The sequence below is a fragment of the Anopheles ziemanni genome, chromosome 2 (assembly GCF_943734765.1).
Source record: "Anopheles ziemanni chromosome 2, idAnoZiCoDA_A2_x.2, whole genome shotgun sequence".
Lineage (NCBI taxonomy): Eukaryota > Metazoa > Arthropoda > Insecta > Diptera > Culicidae > Anopheles > Anopheles ziemanni.
The window spans coordinates 16,750,874-16,775,870 of NC_080705.1; the positions used below are offsets into that span (position 1 = coordinate 16,750,874).

The window sequence follows — 24,997 nt, forward strand, 5'->3', positions numbered from 1 at the left end:
CACCATCGCGGTTCTTCTGCCCGTGTTTCGTGTGTGCTCCGCCAGTAGTTGACAGATATCTTCATCGCCGAGAACGGAAGGACACAAACGGGGACACGGAGCTTTTTTACCTTTTTACGGTTCGCGAACACACCGAGTTGGCGCTCGGTGGTGGCCTCGGCGGTGGTTCGGTACGGAAGGCGAGTGGCAGAGGCGAAGGCACGATAAATTAGAAGGCTAGCACTAGGTAGTAGTAGTAGTAGCGGTAGTAGGCCGGGTCTCTAAGTGTGTCTCAAAACGCGTGTTTTTCTCAAAACGGAATAGGCACTGCCCGCCACCATTCCGACCTTCCCTACTTCCTTGCGTGCTGTGTACGAGCCTGTTGTGGAGGTCGGTCGATTTTCAGCGGCGCGTGTGTACGTGCGGTTGTGTGTGTCGCTCTGTCACTCGAGGCAACTGGTGCGCGCAAAAGTGGTAGAAGTAGTGACCGCCGCCACTTCCGAATCCGGTCGGGCGGGAACGGGCAACGGGGGCCAGCTTCTCCATCCGTAGCATACCGTAAACCGTGTGGGGTGTTTTTTGGAGGCCTAATAACTGCGTGCTCCCGTGAAATTGGTGCGTGCGTGCGCGACGGGTGTTGTTATTTCTTTCACCCGATTCTCATTCCGACCGCTCATCTGTGGTTCTGTTTGGTGTTTTCTCCTTAGCGATCCTCGCCATAGTTCGATTGTGTTTTTTTTTTAGGAAAGGTCAGCCATCACCATCTGCTCGCCGAAAACGGCGCAACATTACAACGGCCGCGGGTGGCAGGGAGGTCAACATCGTTGTCGCTGTAGTGGAGCACGCGGTGTTCGGCGAAATATGAAATTCCCGCTGTCCCGGTGCCCAACGCCGACAGAGACTCGATTATCGGAAGCAGCAGCAGCGCTTCATCATCGCTCAGCCTACTGCTTCTTCCTCTGCTCCTACCGGATGCAGCAGCAGCAGCAGCAGTGGCGAACATCGGTGCAGTTGTCGTCTTCAACGTTGCGAAGGCTCAGCTGCAGTAGCACGGGATCGGCCGCGAAGAAAGCGGCGCTGCAGGAGAGCGAAGCAACAGCTTCGACCTAAGGAGGGAAGCGCAGGCAAACGCACGGTGCATCAGAAAACGCCGGCCCGTGCGAGAAGAAGAGAAGTGAAGAAAGTGCAGTGACGTGAAGTGGAGTGTTACAAAAAAGGCAAGAAGAAGCAAAAACCCAAAGGAGCCAGTATCCTTGGCAAAGTAGGCCTCGGCTAGCAGCAACGGCAGCAGCTGCTGCTTTTTCCTTCTCCGTCTCGCGCAGTTGTGCGGTACAGGGTGACACAGCGAAGTGCGCGAAGAAGTCGACGATCGTCGAAGAAGCGGTCGTCGTGAAACATCATCTCTTGCTTGAGAAAGAAAAGGGGCGCGTTATTTTTTGAGGCTAGAAGAAGCGAGTAGCGTGGAAACGCACGTGTTTTGTGGGTGAAATTCTCGCGCGCGCGCGTGTGTGTGTGTGTGAGCAAAATAATCGTATAGTGCATAACGAAAGGTGTGCAACCTGGCTTCGACAGCATCACAACAGCGAACCCACAGACGACACTATGATCACAGTAGGCGGAAGCTACTACAGTAGTAGCAGGAGTAGCAGCACAAGCAGTAATAATGGAGGAAGCGTCAGTAAAAGGCACCAGTGGACGGCAAGGATCTTCAGCTTGCTGTTGATTTTGCTGCAGTTGGAGGTGCAGGTGCTGTCACATTCGGTGACGGCCCAGGATGGGATCTACAGTGATGCCTCCGTCACGTCGGAAGCGGCTGGTAGCAGCTCGTCGTCGTCGTCGTCCTCGTCGTCGTCGTCGACGTCATCCGCCTCTTCGTCGGGTGGCGCTTCGTCGTCGCTAATGGACGGAATAATCCTCGACGAGGAAGGTGTGCTGCTTATGTCCACACCCGGCACCCAGCAGACACTCAGCGAGGAGGCGGCAGCCTACCTACAGTTTGACCCACCCGAGATCCTCAACTTTGCCGAACGATCGATCGGCGATCCGCACAACCGGCCGGTGGTGCTCTACAATCGGCACAAAAACCGGAGCGTCTATCTCGACTCGATCTCCGGCAGTACGGCCGAGTTCTCGAGCTCGTACTTCAAGGAGAAGGTAATTCCACCCGGCGGCAACACCAGCTTCAACGTGGTGTTCCTGCCCCGCCGGCTCGGTCTGGCCGAGGGTTCGCTGCTGGTGCACACCTCCTTCGGGATGCTCCGGTATCTGGTGCAAGGCGAGGGCATCGAGTGCCCGTACCGGTTGCGACCCCTCGTGGGCCTGCAGGCACCGCTCAACGCGACCCTCTCGCCGGAGATCACACTGTACAATCCGCACGACACGCCGCTCCAGATACTGGAGATCTACAGCAGTGGGGGTAATTTCTTGCTCGAGCTACCGAGCGGTGCCCAGGAGGGTCCGCAGGCGCTGTGGGAGATCCCGCCGCATAGTACGCGCACGGTGATCCGGGTGCGGTTTCTCGCTCGAACACCCGGCAGCCACGTCGCGTACGTACGGATCAAGGTCTCGGGCGGGAGCGCGGAGCCGACGCTCGTCGACAAGATGCTGGTCGTACCGATCGAGGTGGAGATCTTCAAAGAGACGGGCCTGTACTCGAGGATACCGTTCCTTGAGTTGGGCGTTACGTCGGCGGAGGAGGCTGCCATGGCAACGGCGGCAGTGGCAGTGCCGGTAAGCTCGAGCGAGTCGGGACTGAGTGTAAGGAGTGGTCAGAACGTAACCCGCTTGAGCCTGGACCTGATCAACTCGGGCAGCCAGCCGGTGAAGGTGAAAAGCTGGGGCATTCAGGCGGACGACACCGAGGCGATGCTCTGCATGCACGTGCTTGTGTCGGACGAGCGGACGCTGCACGTGGAGTTCGACTGGTCGAAGCTGGCGCACGACAAACGGTACATCAGCGGACGGATCCTGCTCAACCTCGAGCGGATACAGACGGCGGGGACCGATGGGCAAACGATGGAGGACGATCAGGACCACGAGCTGGACGACAAAGGGGGTGGCGGTGGTGGTGGAGCGCTACAAGAGGATGCACACGCCGTGGAGGACGGGGTGGAGGGGGGTACGGTTGTGGCCAGCATTTACTCGATACCGTTCGCCGGCGAGGTGCTCAAGGGAAGCATCCAGTACAACAAGGAAGCGCTACGGTTTCTGCTACACAACTACAAGGAGGCTATCGGAAATGTGGAAGAGGAAGAGCAGGAGGAGGCGGAAGAGGACGGGGAGAACGATGGAAGCACAGGGACGCACGGTCCGCTAAGGCCACTGGTCATCCGGAACCACTTCAACGTGCCATTGTCGATCACGAACGTCAGTGTACCTGAGAACTGCTCGCGTTACTTCACGCTGGAGGACTTCCGGCCGGTGGTGTTGAAACCGGACGAGGAGTGGACGCTCCTCCGTATCGGCCTAAAGAAGCGGATCACCCCCAGCACAATCACAACCCACATCAGGCTGGCGACGAACATCAGTGACTACGAACTGCCCGTGCTCGGCTACAGCGGGAAGCTGCAACGGCGGCTTTCGTCGACGGTTCGCGACGCGTCACTGCTAACGGTGATCCCGGAAACGACGGACGAGCTGGACTTTGGCATCCTACCGATCGCCACGCTCGGGGAAGCGCTCGTCGCGTTCATCAACCCAAATCCCGTCCCCATACCGATCATCCACTGGAAGGGTGCAATCACGTCGGAGGCGGCCGTCGGTGCACCCACGATCACGGTCATCTTGCGCGGCTGCGGGCCACGCCATCTAGAGGAGCTCGTCTTCTGCACTACGGTGCCGCCGGGCGAGTGGATCGTCTACCAGATCAGCGTGCAGAGTGGCACGATCGACCGCTACCAGGGCCGGTTTACGGTGAAGACGGACTACGAGGAGATCGTGACGCCGCTCCACTTCACCACGGCCGTCGGTGAGCTGCACCTCGTGCGGGAACGGTTACGCTTCGCCGATTGTTTTCCGGTAAGTAGTAGCGGCTCGGCCGCTTCGCCTTTCAACCTGTAGTCTCAACGCCCTCAAGACGCTCGATGAGTCAGATGGATTCACCCATGCGGCAAGCGGTCAAAGCTCTAGAATTCATAAATCCTTACCATTTCTTCCGAAGAACTTACCACGCCACTTCCTAACCGTGTTGTTCAACATATGTTTTCCAATCTGTGAGTCATTTGCGGCTGGATTTCGGTGGGTTATTTATAGTACAACAGTTGTTTTTGCTGATAACTTATTCGAATTGCTATCGGTAATGTCAACATGTTGAATTACAAACTACGTCTATGATTTATCAAAATTATATTCCGCTACATTGGGCTCGAACGATGTGTATACACGTGGCTTTCCCACAGTTAGTCAACCGATTAAAACGTATCTTCTTTTTTAGAACATGCTTGAATCATAGCCTTCAACTGTGTATCGCTACATATGATGCATGAGTAGGCAATACCCGTTTCGTGAGTTCTATAAAAGTATTTAAAGAGAATGGCATTACAGAACTTGTGTCTTTATGGCAGAACATGAGACAAACCCTTATGTCATTTCTTTTAGAGATTTCATTGAAATACTAACGTTTGCATAAAAAAGGACAAACTTTCATCAGCGATAGGAAAAAATGAATCAAATATAGTTGTAAAGATTAAAACTATTCCGACGACCCCACTGACCGGAAAATTAGCCACGACCGACAAACCTGCCGACATTGTTTTGACGGTTGATAGTAACTGATAGACGTTCAGCAGATGGTTCAACTCATCCGATGATCTTTGGCCATGATTGGCTGTATCGTACTCTCTATGTTGTTTTCTGATAAAGTTAAGCGCTTCCGGAACCTCTTCATACGCCACAATTTTTGAAAGCAAGAACAGCGACTTTGCCGTTCCATTCTCGTTGATTGTTAGCCACAATATAACCTTCTATGGAAATTAAGGCTCTTCAACGCATTTGATAAATACTGTAACATGCTTAAAAAGTGAGGTAAAGTACCTGGGTCTTTGTCAGTCGTTACGATCTAGCTTCAAATAGTCGAAAACATTTTGCACCGAAGCTTCGTGCCGTTGTATTTGTATGTGGCCTTGATCAACGCTTCCGTGTAACAATGCCCTTCCCAGGCTTCCAAATGAAATTGTAACCTTCCTCCATAAGTAACAGAATGCTTAAAAATTCACATTCGATGAGTACATTTTATCATCAACACAGCTGATAAAGCTGACGACAAGAATCAGATAAAGTATAATTTATAGTGAGTATACCGCCATAGTCAACCCACGGATACTTATATAACTATATTGATCGCACGACTCAAGATGTAAGAGAATTCTTCTAATTATCGAATATTCTTGCTATGCCTCTATGTTTGTTACAGTAAACATGTACAATGTGTTTACAAAATATCGCACAACATATGCGATGATGGCATTGGTGCGTGTTCAAACCTCAGTTCCACAAAAGTATCCTACATCCCTTCTTGCACTCACACATTTTTTCCCGCCCAGAGGATTTGTCCGGAATACAGTCTACCGATGTCGTTCTGCTCAGTGAAAGTTAAAAGCTGCACAACAGTATTGATCGAAACAGCAAAAAAAAGAAGGAAAAGACATAAAACATTCGCTGGTGACCTGCTCTCGGTAAGATCTCCATTAATGGAGCTGGATTTCGGGTGATCGTGCGGATCGGATGCAAGAGTGTACCGTACCAAGAAGATTTCAAGCTGGTAGAAAGTTCCCAAACGGGACGTGTTTGGCTGGAGGGGAGAGGATGGCGTTCCGGAGGCGTCATGTTTGGCGACAGGCCAACCCGAAAAGGGTGCGAATCGTCGAATCGAAGTTTATGTTTTAAATTTTCGATATCGCTTCTTTTTTTTGCTTCTTGCGCCAAAAACATGTTTTTTTATTATACCGATACGACCTCGGTTAGTCATCGGTCGAGCGCGATTTGGTGTACGTGGTGTTTAGGAATTTTTCAAACCCAGAAACATTCAAAACCTTTTTTTTAAATTATTTAATATTCACCGTTGAGATGCCCGCCATATCGAGCGAGTAGTAGGATCGGAAGTCTTGTGTGTAAATATTATTGTTTGTGCATAACAAGCAAAACAAACTTATCGCAACTAAAGTAAGCATTATAGTACTGATAACTACTGATACTACTGATAAGCGGGGTAGGGAAGGTAGAAAAAACGAAGCCACACACTATTTCCGGATGCTTTAGAATTTGTTTTTGTTTCGACGTTTGCGGTTTGTGGTCAAAACTACAACACTTTGTAACCACCAGGCTTAAACAGTTGACCAACCCAACGAGTGTGTTTGATAAAGAAATGGTCTGTAGGAAATATTGTTTTTTCTTTTCTCTTTCAAATGCACTTTTTAAGCGATTAATTACCAATTCGTCATCTAAATTTCCCCTTCATTCCTGCCACTCCTTCGTGATTGTGTTTTGTTTTAGTTGCGTTAAGATTCATCATCGAGAAAGAGGGAGATTCTTGTTTTTAATGCGTCCCCGTCCATCCTTATTAACATCTCGAACAAAATTCGAGTCTGTTTGATGCGGCGCAGTTATCGTACTGAGAACACGAGGCGACGATCGTCACCATTCGCTCTAATCGACTTTGCGGTGTGGCGAGAAGTGGAAATAAAAAAGGTATTAGAAAACGGTAATCATTCCTAACACGACGATGCTGCTGTGCTCGTCGATGAAGTGGTTTTAATGGCCACAAGCAGTGCAAAATCGAAAAGAAAAAGCAAATGGTTCGTAAACCTATCGTTTTCGAACCACCAAGCTCTTATCAAACCTCCCTCCACCCACTTCTCTCCGTATGATAAAAAACCCACCGATCGCAGCCGTTTCGCGTGGTTTTGTTCCTCATCATTAATATTTATATTGGTTGGTTAAAAGTTGTCCAAAAATTTTTGCGGAACTAACCGCGACCATTTTCGTCGATCCGGCGGAAAACTGGTCCCCGTGGAGCGCCACCGACCATGAGGCAGCTGGTCGGGGCGCACCGAAATGGAAATTATTATATTTATCGCCACAAATGATCTCTCTTCCTGCAGCCGCGAGACGGCCGAGTGGTGGCAGGCTGCATGCAAATTAGTGGCCGGTTTGGTTGGTAGTAGACCGGGCCTATTTAGTCCTTCCGGCCCCAGGGGACGAAGGGGAGCGGGTTTGTGATCGATATGGGGACGTACGTCTGGTCTGTTTCAGTTTAAAGCTACCAATATTCGCATCCCCCCGCGAAATTTAGCTGGCGATCGATGGAAAAGTCTTTTTTAGGGAATAAAAATGTTCCATTTCTCTGATGCACCTTTGGCGCTACCCTTCTATGGACACCCCGGGAGACTCTGGGGAATCGTCGGAATCGGATAAGTGTTTATTTGACTTTCTGTTTTTGAGTGTGTTGACGCTTTTTTTTCTTCTCTTGTTGTCCCCTTTGCCGACTGCATTCTCTGGACAACACGTTTGAGGACCACACTTTTAAACGCGCAATTCCACGCAATATTCCACGCGCTCGAAATGATAGCGAGAAGGTCGCGCGACTCACGTGAGCGATAGGCGCGGCCGCGCTGCCATCATACCGATTTTAGTTCGAAGAGCACAAACATGACATCAAGCCAAAAAAAAAAAGGAAGAACACTCCACTCGCACTCGAGTGATGATTCGCATTCGAGTAGATTAAAATTTGAACGGGCGATAATTTGCGTCGTTTTCGACCCGCTAGGCGGTTTCGAGTACTTTCCTCCATCCGCAACCACCCCTGACCTATACTTTGGATGTTGCATACAACACTCGGTGCATGCTTTCTCCCTTACACGCACGGGCTATTTTTTTGCTATCTTCCTCTTCTGTGTTATGAACGTACCGCTTCGAAACAACATGGTGTGTGAAACATAGTAGCCCGTGTCTGTACACTCGTGTGTTTCCTTGTGTTGGTGCTAGAATTGCTCGACGATTCGGTGAAAATTTGACAAGTTCAGGTAAGCGCAAAAATTTCATTCTAGAGCAAGCCGCACTAACGACAACTCTTTATATTTTAGACGATCTACGCACAACTCTTCAAGAATGGCATCGAGATCATCAGAATATCGGAAATGTCTCAGCTTTCTGGATGAGCTACAAGAAGAAGTGGAAGCAGAATTCTTGGAGATTCAGAGTTCATCAAATGTTCCGGAGGGTTCAGCGGTAACGGATAACATTGCAATTGGTAAGTTAAAAATATATAGTGAAAACTATAAATCCGTAGTGCAAAAGCGGTCCCAAGTTATGATGAAGTGTTATTATTGTGTTAAAAGATGGTAGCCCATATGTTTCTATCCCCATGCATTCCATGCAGCAAAGTGCAAGTTTACGCTAGAGCCTAGCTGGTCTTCCACCTGTTGGCTGAGGCACCATCCGTTGGTCCGTTGTCGGCCGACATCACCTTTGAGATGTGTTAGAAACGTCGGTTCATTTTATTTACGAATGATTTGTTTGTATCATATCAGAAGTAAACAAAAGTGAACAAGAGAAAACTACACATGGAGGCTGGAGATGAATCTAATCACAATATTAGAGCGCACGATTCATTTTGATCATCGGCAGACTATCATAGAGTTACCAGTGCGTAAGACTAATTCCAAAGTTACCGATGCACATCGCATGCCAACACCAAATCCTGCCATGACGTGCCAAAAGAAGTGGGACGATCCGTTGATGCGGTAATACGAGCCGGTCTACCGTCGAACGATCGGACCACCGGTCAAATCCGGCCCGCCAACTTTTGTATCCGAGCCGTGAAAAAACTTTGGTGCTTCATACAAAAATTGCATCTCTATTTTTATCCGATTTGTTCACGATGTCACGATGTAAATTATCGTGTAAGGTGTCCGGCCCACGCTTTCAGTTTCCTTTTACCATTTGGCCCTTTTTAGGAAATGTATGCCAACCTCTGGTCTAAAGCATCGGTAACTTTATGATTAGTCTGCCGATGGTCAAAGTAACTCGTGCGTTCTAATGTTGTGATTAGATCCATCTCCATTAGGCCTCAATGTGTAGTTTCCTCTTGTTCACTTTTGTTTACCTCTAATGTCAAAAAAATCATTCGTAAATAAAATCAACCAATATTTGTAACACGTCTCAAAGATGATGTCGTCGGTCGGCAAAGTGTTCAGATGCTGTATAAAAACTTATCATGCGAGCTGTCATGGGAAAAGTGATAAAATATCCCTTCATTTTCGCAACAAATTAGCAGAGGAGCCAGACTCTAATCCTGACTTTTTTTTTGCTTTGTTTTTCTTTGTAGATGAAGCGGAAAGATGCACGTCCAACAGAGTTGGTGAGAGTAGCGGAATTGGTCAGGGTATTTATGCTAGGGAAACTAACAACATTAACGATACTAACAGCTTGAACGAAACTTACAATACTAACTTGGGAAATGTAGAGGAATTAGAGAATTCAGAAAGACACACAAGAGTAGAACAGAGAGAAGAAGAATTTTGGAACGAGACTTATAGTTTTTTGAACAAGTTTAAATCCCTGAGAGAGGCATTGCGCCATATATCAGTAGTAGGGAACCTTTCTCGGAACTTTGTTAATCTATTATTGGCAGTTTTAAGGATGTTTGGTCACCCTGATCTTCCAACAGATCGGCGAGCACTTGTAGGAACTCCCAAAGTTAGTCATGAAATTGTAAAAGTAACGGGAGGAGATTTTTGGTACCAAGGGATAGAGGTTGCTTTCAGAAATTATTTCAAAGATATCATTCCTGAGGCAATGAGTTTTACGCTACAAATTTTCATAGACGGGCTACCACTTTTTAAAAGTTCTGCAACTCAGTTTTGGCCAATCCTTGTAAAAGTTGTAGAACTACAAGATAGCCCAGTTTTTGTAGTGGGTGTGTTTGGTGGTCAAAAAAAACCTGAACACTTAGAAACATTTTTGCGGCCTCTCGTGGTTGAATTAAATAATTTACAGCAAACAGGCCTGACATTTGATAATAAAATAATACCTGTTAATGTAAGAGCATTTATTGCCGATTCTCCGGCGCGCTCTTTTATCAAATCAGTAATGGGATTTTCCGCAAAACATGGATGTACCAAATGCAATATTCTTGGAGTTCATGTACAGCCAGAAAAGAAAGTTATTTTTGAAGGTGTATCTGCAGCACCACGCACGGATGCTGAGTTTCGTGCTAGAGTAGATAAAGCACATCATAAAATCATTCGCTCCCCCTTAGAAGATGTTGCTAATCTTAACATGGTTTCCAATTTTCCAGTAGCTGATCGACTTCATTTAGTTGATTTAGGTGTTACTCGCAAGCTACTGCAGGGATTTATAAACAATAAAATGGCGAGCTTCGATCGGTGGTCCAATGATCAGAAGACTAACATTTCCAAATTTTTAAAACAAACAAAATTACCTTTCGAAATTAACCGACCCTTTAGGCCTCTAGATTCCCTTCATTATTGGAAAGGCACTGAGTTTAGATCTTTTTTGCATTATGCTACTCCGGCCATTTATAAAGACTTTTTACACAATGAAGGTTACAATCATTACCTTCTCTATTTTTGTAGCATTACTATATTTTCTTCTGCTGTATACAAACATTTATGGCCTCTTGCTGGAAGAATGTTAGTAAAATTTGTTAAAGATTTCCCCACTCACTACGGCCGCACACATATGTCTAGTAACGTCCATAACTTGCTTCACATTTATGATGACGTTCAAGTACATGGAGAACTTGATAATTTCTCTGCTTACGATTTTGAGAATTTTTTGCAATACCTCAAACGATGCGTAAAGAAAGGCTCCAAATGTGTGGAACAAGTAGCAGCTAGGTGTAAGGAATTTGCCTCGATTAGTATACCTCCTCAGACTGCTAAAACGAAATATCCTTATTTGACGGTTGATGGATTGAAAGTAACTTCCAGTTTTATTTTACTAAAAAATTTTAAAGATCAATGGTTTCTGACCAGATCCAATTGTATAGTCAAATTTTTAAAAGCGGAAATGTGTCCGACTAACGGCATTTCTATTGTTGGTATATTGTATGATAGTAACGAGGATTTTTTCAAATGCACCTTACAAGATGATACTTCTACACTTCACATTCCTTCATCTAAACTCCATATTTACAACATTACATCTTTCAATTCATTTAGAAGAGTGAGACTTACAACTAATTCTATCAAATGCAAACTAGTTGCGATAAATTTGCCACCTCGCCCCCTTGTTTATTTTGAACCTGATGAAATCGTAGATGATACACTTGGATCCGTATTATTCATTCCACTACTACACACTTTTATGAACAACTAACATTATTAATTTTCGTAACTTGGCGTATTAACATTTAAATATTTTGCTAGTACTGTTGTTTTGGTGATGGGGCAATCGTAGTTATTAACAACTAACTTCAATGATTTTAATGTAACCGTATTAACATTTAAATATTTTGCTAGTACTGTTGTTTTGGTGATGGGGTAATCGTAATTATTAAAAATTAACATTATTAGTTTTCATCACTTGACGTATTAACATTTAAATATTATGAATGTATTGTTCTTTTGGTGGCGGGCCAGTTGTAATCATTAACAACTAATTTTATTGATTTAATCGCATGAATTTAATTGTATTAACTTATAATAGTTTGCTTGACATTTGGTTATGGTGGCGGAAAAATAATGATGATGTAAAAAATAGAAAGGAGTGTATAGTGTCGAGACTCGCGCGCGTTTTTGATTTCGATTTTCGTTTATTCTCAATCTATACACGGGAAAGGGGTGGGGCTTCATCATTATTTTTCTCTATACACTTATTACTATATTACAATACAAATTTTATCTCACTCATCTTATTTATCAGAATAGATATACAACAACAGGTTTCACAACGGGACTAAATAATGCAAAAATATTATGTAAGTATTAACAATTGCTATTCCAAAATATGTTTGATGTTTTAACCAAGTTGTTTTATTTTGTGTATATTTCAGACCTAAACCACATCCCAGTAATAACACTACTTCACTAGGGACAATGCAATCAACAAGTATGTTTAGCGTCTTAGATATTGTAAGAATGATTAACTCTGCGTTTCATAGTTCAAAGATATTTATTACTTCAGGTCAAATCACAGTTCAAAACTATTTACATGATTTTAAAAACTATTTACATGTTTGTACTACAACCATAAAAACTTTTAAATTATTTACGTGATCTAAATCTAAAAACATTATCAGCATGGTTCAGTTTCAGTTTAATCCAATGTTTGATCTCTAGTTCTGTACATTCTCCAGCCACTTCATGAATCAAATTAAAAATATTCTGAAATTTCGCAAACGGGATTTTGTCATCGTGCTTTCCTCGCCCGCTCCACGACATAGTTACCAATAACGGTCTATCAACTATGATTTTGAGGCTCTCGAAGACCCGCTGTTTGGAATCACCAGTTCGCATTTTTGTTTTCAACCATGCAGCGAATTGGTCCAAATAGCTTCTATTTTGTAATTTGTTATCTAGGGTTTCAATATCTTGTAGTGTTGTAGCTGGTCCGGAAAAATCAGTGGGGGCCGGCACGAAAACCTCCGTGGTATTATTGTTTGTGTCTTTAGCTTCCCGGGCAAGCAAGAGATCTAATTTTCGATTGATTTCGGTTTGCCCTGCGTGAAGTCTAGCCACTGCTAGCTGCACTAGCCGAATCGCCTTAGCCTGATCCATTTGATTTGAATTTATCTGCAAGGAAGATTTTTTTTGTTAGTTACCATTGTTATTCTTCAATTGCAGCACTTTAGATAGATGACTAACCTCGTAAATTTATTTTTCAATAAAGCACCTGTTTCTCTTGAAGGAACAATTTCAGTTATGAACCTGAGTTTGCTTCAATCCGAAAGAAATGCGCTAGCACTAATACATGCATGAGAAGATATCACAAACACAAGTAAACACCTCCGAGCACACTCACACAACTACAATTTCTGAGTCGCTGGATGCACGCACACATCCCCATTTGCTCTGTTTATTTGACTGCTCGAACGTCCTCCAACGTTCTACCGCGTGCAAGCTCCCATATAAAAACGTCCTCCTTTTACCCAGGCCCGAGGCCTGATGACACAAGTGGAGGACAACTTGCATGCGACCTCGCCTAGCGGGGAGTTGGCTAATGGAGACATCTAAATGCGTTGTCGAATGCCTCATCCAATGGTGTTTTCGTGTGTGGCGGTGTTTGTTGATGGATGTAAGGCACTTCGGTAGCGACACTACACCTGTTTCAAGTGAAGAGACCCTTGAGCCCACCCTTGAGAAACACATGTTGATACCTTCTACAGCACGACAGTGTGGATGATCCTTCGTGGGTTCCCCGTCTTGCAGGGAGGCATTGTTCTATTTCTTATGTTCTGTGACAATCTTAACAAATTTTGGCATTCGGGTTTAGGTGTCATCCGAATTTTTGTTTGACATTTTGCGTTCCTTTTCGTACCGGCAATTAGGTTGCGGAAAACGATCGAGGGTTACAAAGACTTGGAGGATCCCCAATTATATGGACTTCAAGCCTTGCGGCGGATCCTTGATTTAGCCATATGTACAATTTCAGTTCAAAGCTGGCAATACGCGAACATTCAAAAGATATCTGAAATTTGATAGAATGGTAGTCATACAGAATGATCCTTGAAGATTCGTTTTGTTTAGTTTTTAAGTCTTCTTTATTTAACTCATGTTTTGCAGGTACTGGTGTTCTTTTTTAGGTTCAGAAGGGGGTGCCCCTGGCGCAACACCACACCAGAGGCGTGGGGGATGTTGTGCCACATTAGAAGAACAAGGAGTCTTTTCCTCCAGTGAGTGTCCTCCAGCTGTTTTACAGATTACTTAAAGAGTAAATCATGGTCAAAAATCAATATTAATGTAATTCAATCTTTGCCATATGCTTGTTTTTGGGTGATCTCTTGTAGCGTATCGTAAGCGCATATCCCGAATCTCCGATCGGATGTTATGATCATCTGTCTTAGGCAGTAATCTTTCAAACGGAATTAAACGCATTTCACACGATTTGATCTATATGGCCGGTTTTTTGTTCGTACCTTTGAGTTCGGTTGATGCTAACAAGGCGTGTGAGTAATCGAGCAACCTTCGGACAACAAGAACACCCATTCCGGCTGCGTGTTTGACAGGGTTCCTACATGTCGTATCGAACTTCGAGGCGCACGCGATAAGAATATGCCGGCCCCGCGACCGACCGACCGGGTTGCGGGTTGAATGTCGCGTACCGCAATCGGTGGTCGGCCTGCTGGATGTCATGCCGTTGTCATAAAACGGAACCTTGCCCCCCCCTTCTTACCCCACATTGCGCGGGGGTTGTTGGCTGCCCCCCGGGTTCAGGGGCGCTTGGTCTGCGGATCGGGGTTGCACTCTATTCGACGTACGGCGTACAGATATGAAGGCCGCATGGGCTCGTTATCATGTGTGTGTGTATGTGTGTGTTTGTGCAGGCCCGATAAGTGTAAGTTATCGGTTTGCACATTTGGGGCTTCTTTTTGGTAGTTGCGCTGAGGTTTGGTTCTTCTAATCTCCTCTGACAGACCTCGACAACAGCTGTTTGAGAGATATGCTTTTGGAAAACCTGCTCCAGTTCCAAGCATGATCGTGAGTTTTGTGGTTTGTGGTTTGTTTTTTTGTTGTTGGGAAAAGTAGTTGGGCGGATCATTTTTTGGAACAACTACGCCCTCACAACAGCCAAAACTGTTGTCGGCCCCAAACGACGATGGTCCAGTGTAGATCCTGTGTGTGTGCTGCGAAAGAAGAAGGCACGACTTGTTTGAGGTGTCGATTATCACCACACCGATCGAATGCAAACCGCAGACCCCGGTCCGACGCAAACAAACGAGCCTTAAGTGGGTGAGCGGGGGAAGTGCGAAGAAAGCTCCCGAGGTGCGGTTCCGTTCCCGGCCGTCGATAAGCCGGCTTGGTTGGTTCGCGTGAGAACAAAATAGGCAAAAACGAAACATCGCCTTCCGTCCGCCCGGATGACCGGTTTTGTAACTTCTCCTTCACCGCTGCGACTGCGGCTTACAACAACGACGATGACGACGACGACGAAGACGGTCAGGAATCAGCTGATGATAACGAGAGCGCGAGATTACAAGTGGCGCGCAATCCACGGTCAATCCGACGTCGGCTCCAGGGATCGATCACGGGATGCTGTTCCTCGGACGCGCGCACTTTTGTGCCAATTAGAGCACCCAATTTGCGAGCCTCTCCCTCTCTCTCTCCCTCTCTCGAACACACACATCCAGTGAAGTGGCCCAGGGCCACGTGGGAGGCTTAGCATGGACGGACGACGGACGAGGACACAACAACGTCACCCGGTTGACGGCGCCAACTCGTTGACGTGCGCACGTGCGTTTTCGTGCCGTAGCAACACGTCGACCCCCCCTCGACGTGAGGCCTATGGAATACGCCGTGGAATACAGTCGTTGCCGCCAATGTTTGCTTCAACCCAACACATGATAGAGAAATGTTTTTTTCTCTTAAATGTTGTCTCTAATGTATCTGATGCGTAGATTGTTGATTCATTGTCGTCAAATGTTTGTCTCATATTTCTTCAAATTTTGTTTAAATTTTTAAATTTAACACAAGAACTACCGCGATTTTGACGCTTGAAACTTTACCGCGATCTATTTTTAAAAAGAAAATTTTATTTTTCAACACATAAAAATAAAGATTCCATTTGATGGTGTGAATGTCATTCATTAACATCTGGTAGAATTGTTCAGCCTTAAGAAATAAATGTGATTGAAAAAGTACCTGACCAGTCCAAAATCACTGGTCCGGTAGTTCTAGTGTTAATCATCAAAATTATTGCTTTGCATTAAGAAGTACAAGTGGCCTAACGAGAATAAATACTCAGTCCATAAAACGAAACTTTTACAGCTGGAGCCTCAAATAGTAAAAATGAAAATAAGTTTATTTAAACGATTTTACGCTAAATACGCTCAAAAAATTACTCCAAAAACGAAAGGGAAAATACATGGTAAATGTTACGATCAGGTTTCAAATGATAAGTTTATTATATTAAATGTTGTTCGAGCTTAACTATTTATTATTCTACATAACCGTAATTACATTTTTATGTATATTTTTTGGTTTTGGCTCTTAGAGACAAATGTTGATTTTTGCCCATTTTAAAAAGGTGATGCGCTTAGAGACAAAAAATCCAAAAACTTTCAAGACGAGAATTTGCGCCGGGAACGGCTGTAAGAAATGACGAAACCCGCCCGACGAAAGCGAAGTAGTGGAAACGACGTACATCGTCGTCAACAATCGATAACATCGGGATGATTATCATCGTAAAACCGGCAGGCGCCATCGGCATGCAAAGCGAGTGAATGCCGACCCCCTTCTGCCTCTCGGTGGAAGGATTACAATGTTTTGATGCGAGAAGACTACTTTAAACGTTAGTTAGTTTTTCCTGTCCGTCCGCAAGGTCGCTAGGTCATCTGTTTGTAGGCATTTCGTAATATTAACCCAAAGGCGTCGATGTAAAACTTCTTCACCGATGAACAGCCGGCTCGAGAAGAAGGTTGGAGAGAGGGAGGGAGGGTGGGTTCGCCCAAGAAGCTGTTGTTTTTCTCATCCAATGTTGATTAATCTGTTTACCGGAGGATTAAAGATGTGAGTCCTGCGGAGCAGGATTATTAGGTCAACAACGAGGGGAAGGAAGTGTGGAGCGAATTGAGGGGGGAATAATTGCAAGTTCCTGCTTCGATCGATTCGATTCGATGTTTTTGTGGGGTTGGAAAAGTGACAAACCACCATCCAAGGAAATACAACGTTGGTCACTTTCGAGAGCAGCTTTAGGCCGCGTTTCGGCCCGGTAAACCTTTGCGTGCCGGATGCCGCCGGTCGACCATTTAAATGTTCTTCTTTTTTGTGCTTCCATTGCAAGGCTTGTGTTGTGTTGTTGGTTGGTCCTTAGTCACCACCACTCTGGTTTATTACTGGCCGGTTTCGGGTTTTGTTGCGTTTGGCCCAAATTGGTTATAATATTTTTCTTTCTCGCGGAACGAGTTGTTGGAGGGAAAGGAAAAATAATACAAACAACCTTTGAGAGAGAAAAAAAAGAAAAATGGAATAAAACAAATCGCAATATGCAAATACTCTCTCTCGCACCTTTGCGTCGCGTTGCTTTCACTTTTGTTACCTAAACTGGTTTGTCGTCGGAGGGTGATGGTGTGTCCGTTTCTGATGGTCTTTTTATCTTCTTCTTTTGTTTTCCTCACCACCCGTCTATTGCAGGGGAAACTGTGCTCCCTGTCGCTGCTGGCGGCGTCCACCTTCCCGAGCAAGATCCAGATCGAGAGCGTGCGGACGGACGTGGCGGGGCTGGGCTACGAGTTCCTGTCGCCGGACAAGCAGCGGCCGCTGCCGCCGAGCCAGCCGGTGGTGCTGTACCCGGACGCGGTCACCAGCATCGGGCGGCTGTCGTTCGATCCGAAGGTGCACTGCGGCCCGGATTGCTACAGCAGCTTCGATCTGCTGTCGAAGCCGTTCGGCGTCAAGTGGATGGCGACGCTGGACAGCTACGAGCAGTACCGGCGGCTGGACAGCGACAAGCTGCTGCAGCAGCTGCAGCGCTACGCCGAGATGAAGCAGCGGCTGACGAGCGTCCACTTTCAGGTGCTGGCCGAGTCGAGCCGGAAGTTCGACTTTAACGCGAGCGTCGATCTGGTGTGGCCGAAGCTGCTCGACGAGAACGTCTTCTTTCCGACGCTGCAGATCGAGCAGGAGGCGGTCAAGCTGATCACGATCAACAACCCGTCGGATCAGATCCTGTTCGTGCACCTGGTGCTGCACGACGTGGCCGTCCATGGGCGGGTGCCGGCGGTGGACGGTGGTGGTGGGGGGCCCCCCATCCCGTTGCCGCCCGAGGTGCTGACCGGGTGCGCCAACTGTACGCTGAGCGAGGAGAGCGTGTTTTCCTTCTTCCTGTTCGACAGCGACGACATCTACGTGAACTACGTGAAGCCGATGTCGTTCCTGCGGATAGCGGTCAAGTTTAGTGCCCGCCAGCCCGGCACCTACTCGACCGTGCTGTACATGCGCAACAATCTGACGCTGATCGATGCGGCCTGGATACAGGCGCGGGCCGTCGTGCCCCTGTTCAAGTTCGGCAATCGGCGGCCCGGCTCGCCGACGGCCCTGCAGTTCGAGGTCACCGACAAGCATGTGCAGCTGTGCGGGACTCGATACAACAATCTTCAGCAGCAGCAGCAGCAGCGGCGACGGCGGGACTCGGGGACATCGTCGGATGCTGGTGGCACGATGAAGGGGGCAGTGGGAACGTCCGATGCGTTCGTCGATGCTGCTACCGATAGCCTGGTGGCGAAGGTGGACGAGGCGGAGGAGGCAGAGCAGCTGGGGTTGGAAACGAGACGCACGTTTACGGCGCGTAACTACGGCGAGGTACCGATCGTGATATCCGGCATCCGGATCGAGGACCTCCCGTGCGAAGGCTATGGCTTCAAGGTGCTGGACTGCGCGCCGTTCGAGCTGGCGCCGAACGCGAGCCGCAAGATCGAGATCGCGTTCGCGCCCGACTTCACGCTGGCGCGCGTCGTGCGCATGCTGCACTTCGACACCAACATCAACCACTTCCCGGTGAACTTTACGCTGCTCGGGACGATACCGATGCACCGGCTGGAGATCTGCTATCTGGGGCACCCGCGGCCCTGGTACGAGCCGTGGTTCCGCAAGCTGCTGCTCGTCGTGCTGCCGACGGCGCTCCTCGGTACGCTCGTGGCCTCCGTGCTCGACGCGAACCGTGTGCTGCGGGTGCATTTTTTGAGCCTTACGCGCGAGAAAGGCCCTGTCCAGCCGCCGCTTGACCTGCGGCAGATTGCGCTACAACACACGACCAGCAGCACGGCGACGTTGGTGGATGCGGCGGGAGGTCCCACTGACCGGGGGGGTAAGCTTGTAACGGACAATGGAAACGCCGTTTCGACGACGACGACGCCGGTGGTTACTCGCCACAATCGGAAATCGGAACGAAAGAACGGCACGAAGGGGGGAGGCCTTCAGAACGGAAGTATAACGTCGGCCGAGAGCGGCTCGAGTCGGTTCAATCGTAGCTGGATGGATTTCACCTCGAAATCGGCGGTTGCAAAACTAACTCCAAACGGTGCCGGTGGAAAGCAGCAGCCCTTAGCGACGGCTTCGGCAGCGTACACCTTTTCCTCTTCCACTTCATCCTCCCCCTCGTCGAACTGCTCGTCGTCGGTGTCGGACAACGTAAGCAAAATTGCGCCGGCGGCTAAGAGTCGACGTTCGGCGACACCGTCGAAGGATAAGGCGATAACGTCACCAGAAACGGTTCATCTGGGCGTTAACAGTAGCAGCAACAGCTTTGTACCAGCATCATCCGCCAAAGACCGAACGAAGCCGGCGGAGGAAAATAACCGAACGTACGGATCGTCGAGAAATGGGCCAACGGTGGCCACGAAATCGACACCACCGGTCTTCTGCTCTACCAGTGACTTAACGGGCGTGACTGAATCAAATTCATCCGCCAAACATCAGCATCATCACTCTGCGTCGTCATCATCCTCATCTTCATCATCCTCCTCCTCCTCGTCGGGTGGGGAAGAATCGTCATCGGGTGGAAATGAGGAGCGAAGCATCACATCGGCGGCATCGGACACCTCATCGTTGTCCTCCTCCGCCTCCTCCTCGTCATCTTCATCTCCGTCCCCGACGGCGACGAAGCAGCAGCACGCACCGGCGGACAACTTTGCGCCAGCAGCCGCCACCGCCACCAACGCGATGGCCAAGGTGAACGTAAAGAAAACGAAAAGCCTACCGATGAGCTACGAATCGGTGGTGGTTTCGTTGGCTAGCGTGTTCGCCGCCACCGCCGCCGCCGTCACCAGCAACACGATGGCATCGTCATCGCACTCTAGTCAGACGTCAACGTCAGCCGCATCGACGGCTTCCCTGGCTACGATAGCAGCTGCCGTTTCGTCCTCCTCCGACATAGCGTCACCGGCCACGCCCACGTCGTACGTCGGTACGCAACGGGCAACGCAGCAATCCACGACGAAGGACGCCGCGAGCTACAATCACCAACCATCGAGGCTGGATAATAATCCAAGCAAGCTGCGAAACGGTGGTAACGCTAGCAACAACGGCGTGGACGTCACCACAACCAAGGAACCCTTGGTGGCGAAGGACGGCAAACCGTTGTCATTCTCCTCGAATATCGGAAACAGCAGCAGCAGCAGCACAATGAAGTACCAAAAAGCTCAAACGACCAACACGACCGGCAGCGGTTTCGGGGCGGAAGGAACTAAGCATTCCAAGGAGCTTCCGGCCGCGGTGAAGATTGCCTTCGGCGAGAAGCTGTCGCTTCCGGCGAACGATGGCGACAGTCTCCTCGGCAAGGAAAACAGTTCCACCGGTAACATTATCTTCGAAAAATGCAACCAGGTAGGTCATCCCTGTACCGTGTGAATGTATTTGTTGTGGCAAGTAGATTTTGCATGACTTCCTGTTCCCGGGACTAGTACATTTATTTGCTTCTTGCTTTCCGTTCCCGAGGTTCAGAATGCGTCGCTCTTGTCGCCTACTTGATGAACGATACCGGGATGCCGATTAATAACCCTCACCGCCACCGAAAGGATCGTTCGCTATTTTGACAGCTGTCCGAGTTGGCGGAGCGTTATTGCACTCCTTCGTTAGTAATCGGTTCGATGGCTCGATAAATTCCTTGCTCTTCTTTCTTGATCAACAATGTGTCGCATTCTGGTGTGGACGCATGCGCGCGCGCCTTGGCTCGTGCGTACGGGCCGGAGGGCCGCACGTGAGTGAGTTGCCACTCGTGTTCCTCAACTCGAATGCTCCGGCGACGATGTTGTGCGTGATCGTTTTACGATTGTTGCGCACACGACGTAACGAAGCCGCTTCGACGGAATGTGCTGCGTTCGCTATCTTAGTTTGTTGCAAAGATCTCTTACTGTGTGGCGAAGTAGAAGAAGCATAATAGAGGCTTTTCTTAGACGGCTTAGACGCGCGTGTAGGGCATGTTTGTAAGCATTCGTATGAACGTGTGGTGACGTATGGTGCAGCCCTTTGTTGTTCCAGGGAAGTCCGCATGACAGAACCCAAGTGAGAAAGACATTAATCTTATCAATATCCATTTCGGTGGAAATCGCAGCCTCCACAAAAGGGCACTATATTACATATGCGAGTGTTTGTGTTTATTTTAAGTACCAAAAAAACAAACTCTACAACCGTGGAAGTTTTGTATTGCTGATCGCTGACATCGCTATTGGTTGCTGATGCAGACGAACGTGTTAGACTGCAGATAAATCGATCTTGTTGTTCCTTTCCCGATTATTTTTTCCTCACTCTCACCAAACACGAATGACTGTTTCCCTCTTTTGGCGCTCACAACTAAGTATGTTTGTTTTTTTGGTTCTACCAATTTGCTTTAGGGAATCGGTGTTACGGTTGAATGGCTGCGCGGCAAAACAATGAACTCATTCTATTTCCTTGCCCTGCCACGGTCCAGATGAATCTTTGAATTGACGAGTTTCGATGCGATAGCAAAGCTGTTTACTCTCGTTACAAGTGCGTGGCGTGGCGGCTAAATATAGATTTTTTTGTTTGTTATCAACGGAGTTTGTTGCTCCCGTAATTTAGGGAATGGGTGGAAGATCTTTGTACTTTGATAAAATTAAATCATGCTCAAGTAATCTGCGTCGCGCTTTCGGTAACCTTTGCGAGTTGCGCTCGACGAAACTGTTGTGTTCGATTGGTGTAATCTAACTCAAAACCAATGCAATGATTGCCACGTTCTATTCGATTTTTCCATCCCGAAGACGCAAGCGAACCGCAGGGTTTGAGGAACGTATTTATAGTATTTTTCGTGAAGCCACTGTAACCCGACATCAGCTTCAAACAAACGTTTGTTTTTGATAATTGTTTGCTTTTTTCTGGGACTACAATAACAAATACTTTCATCTAATGCAAAATTCTAGGACGACCGTAAAAAAATCATTTTCCACATAACAAAATATCGCAATCTGGCAATAACAAAATGTAAGAATTCTTCTAACAGTGACTCAGAAATTATTCGTCATTTACTTGAGTTTGCAATAAGCTTTACTTATTGATAGTGTTGCTTGAACTGGTAATCTATTTTAAGGTTAACGTGGGTATATTATATTGCCTTTGCTTGACACACTGGAACCATATGTATGGGTTGATTGATTTGTAACGAAATCGGTTTTGTCTATTTTAGATCGAGCAAGCGCAACAGCAACAACCGTCGAAAAAGTTCAGCAAAACACCCGGCCGAGAGCGCAAGCCAACCCAGGCCAAGAAGGGCACAAATGGAAAAGGAGCACCGACCGGCGCACAACAGTACAAGGGTACCGCACTGCAGTTCAACTCGCTCGGTGGCCAGCACAAATCGACAACGCTCGGTACGATCCTGCAGAATGCGTCCGTCCCCGTTTCGACCGGTGCTGCAGGTGGTGCAGGGTCGGTTTGGGGTGAAAATTGCGCTCGCTTCAGCGATGTCGTTGCACAAATGTCCAGCTCGAAAGCCGGTCAGCAATCGGTTACGGCATCATCGCCGCTTCTCGGCATGGAGTTTCTTCTTGGGCTACCTTTGAACACAAACGCGCCACCCTCGGGCTCATCCCCTTCGCCGAAGCAGGGTTCCACTCAGAAACCGTATAAATCGAAGGACGATAGCTATCTGGTCGGAGCGGAAGAACGCGAATCATCCGCACCGTTTGTGGCTACCAGCGGCTCGCCGGACCTGGGACCGATCGGAACGTCGAAGAAATCTCCCACCGGTAGCAACAACGGTGGTGGAGGAGGACCGGAGGGTGATGGTGGAGAAACTGATGGGTTTGGTGGACGCGTCAACGAGGATCGACCTGCGGCCGGTGGATGTGTAGCGAAGAGTTGGGAACCGTTCGGTGGACATGTCATACATAACCCGGGACAACTTACGGCGGCCGCGACTGAGAACAACCGAGATGAGATTGGACAGCTCAACCACCAATCGGACAGTTTCTTTTCACAATCGTTCGCCGACTTTCACCATCGCACAAACGATCAGTTCCGAGGCATATCTTCGATGGCTGGCGGTGGCCAGAACATGAATGCGATGAATATGACGTCGTCCTCCTCCGTTATGCAGCACAATTCCGGCGGGTATGCGTTTCCGGATCAAGGGCGCAATGGTGGCCTGGCCATGGGCAACAGCTATACCGATGGTTCCCGCTCACACCCGATGCGTCAGCAGCAACCGATGGGTGACTGGAATAACTCCGTCGATTCGACGACGCTGCATTGGCCCATGACTGCGCACAAACCGGCCACTATTTCGCAGCCGACCGGTGGCATGGATTTGGAGTGGGGTCATAACTCTGATTTTTGGAACAGTCTTAGCCCGCAGCACCATCATCACTATCAACAGCAGCAGCATCAGCAACAGCAGCAGCAACAGCAACAACAGCAAATGGCATACTCAACTCACTTCCAATCTCAACTGGCCGGGCAGATGCCGATCAGTTGCCCGCAGCAACCGACCATGGTACCCGATATTGGTCTCGGTCGTAACATGAGGATGTCCGACGGCTGGTATACGGCACCGACGGCGAGCACCGTTGGACCGCCACCCGGATTCACGAACGTCATGCCGGTCGGAACACATGCCAACATTGGACTAGTTCCTCCGCAGCAACATGTGACGCAAGCGGATCAGCTACAGCAACACTTTCAGCTAATTCTACAACATCACCAGCAGCAACAGCAACAGCAACAGCAGCAACAACAACAGCAACAAATGCGTCAACTGGCGTCTCAAGAAGAACTGACCTTGCCCCCGTCGGCCGGTCCCATCGGTGCGGGCGTTTCATCATCCGGTGGATCTTCTTCTCCCACTGCTTCGTCATCGTCCCCTGGAGTAGCAACGGTCGGCGCGGCATCGTCATCCTCTGGATCATCGTCATCGTCCGTTTCTTCTACGGTCGCTCCGTCGGTCATGCCATCTTACGACCCTTTTCAGCTTCGGACAATCTGGGCCTCGGCCAGCAACAATGATCCCTGGGCTACGACGGAAGCGTCGAAAAAGAAGTAAAGGAGTCTAGGATCTTCTGGGAATGCGAAAGAAGCGGATACGCGGCCCAAGTTGGTGTTTGTTAGAAGCTTTTCGTGTTTACTAGAGTGTTTGATTTTCTCTCTCCCATCAAAACCCTAAATTATTTCGCGGATTGTCGCTTCTTGCCAATTTAGGTCAAGTCTACAGACGAATTATTTTCTTTTAGTTTTTTTCAAAACATTTATCCTCTTTCGAAATACCGTCTGGAAAAGAATTAACATTCGATGCTCAAGGCATTGAACGGAAATCGGTTGTTTAAACTCGAAGCCCTTTTTTGTGTCTGATGAACCAAATATGTAAGAGTAGTCACTTGAAGACGGAGAATTTGGCAAAAAGAAAAAGAATTTCATATCTATATCACTTGGTACAACCGGCAACACTCTAGACACAGACACTCACTTATTGCCCACTTTTTCTTACATTTTATTATCATTTTAGTTTCTCCTTACTTTTTTTTTCCTTTCACTCCAATATATATTTACTTTTATCGTTCTACGTTTTTCTTCGCTAAATCAGTCACCTATCCCCTATTATTAATCTCAACCGATACCATGTTTTAATTGCGTTATAAAAATGATACGAACTGAAACATTTGATGTGAAATGAACTGTATATGTCAAATGATTTGATCATTCAAAGCTTTGTTTCTTTTCTGTGTTCACGTCTTGGTTATGATTTTGTGATACTAAATTATGCTAAGGCCTCTCGTAATCATTGGCATGACAGGCTCGTTCTACTCTTTACGTTGGACTGTCTTTCCCAGGGGATTTATGACCAGCCACCATAGACCATATCCCAGACAATTCATAAACTATGATGCTGAGCTAAA

The 24,997-nt window shown here is 47.7% G+C and overlaps 1 protein-coding gene across 1 annotated transcript; it reads left to right on the forward strand.

Moving 5' to 3' along the window:
* Nucleotides 1–1,581: 1,581 nt before the first annotated feature.
* LOC131293058 (transmembrane protein 131) lies at nt 1,582–24,188 on the forward strand. The gene is made up of 3 exons (XM_058321138.1): nt 1,582–3,996; nt 17,289–20,477; nt 22,294–24,188. Exons 1-3 carry the CDS (start codon nt 1,582–1,584, stop codon nt 24,145–24,147), a joined length of 7,458 nt encoding a protein of 2,485 aa, XP_058177121.1. The 3' UTR covers nt 24,148–24,188.
* Nucleotides 24,189–24,997: the final 809 nt, after the last annotated feature.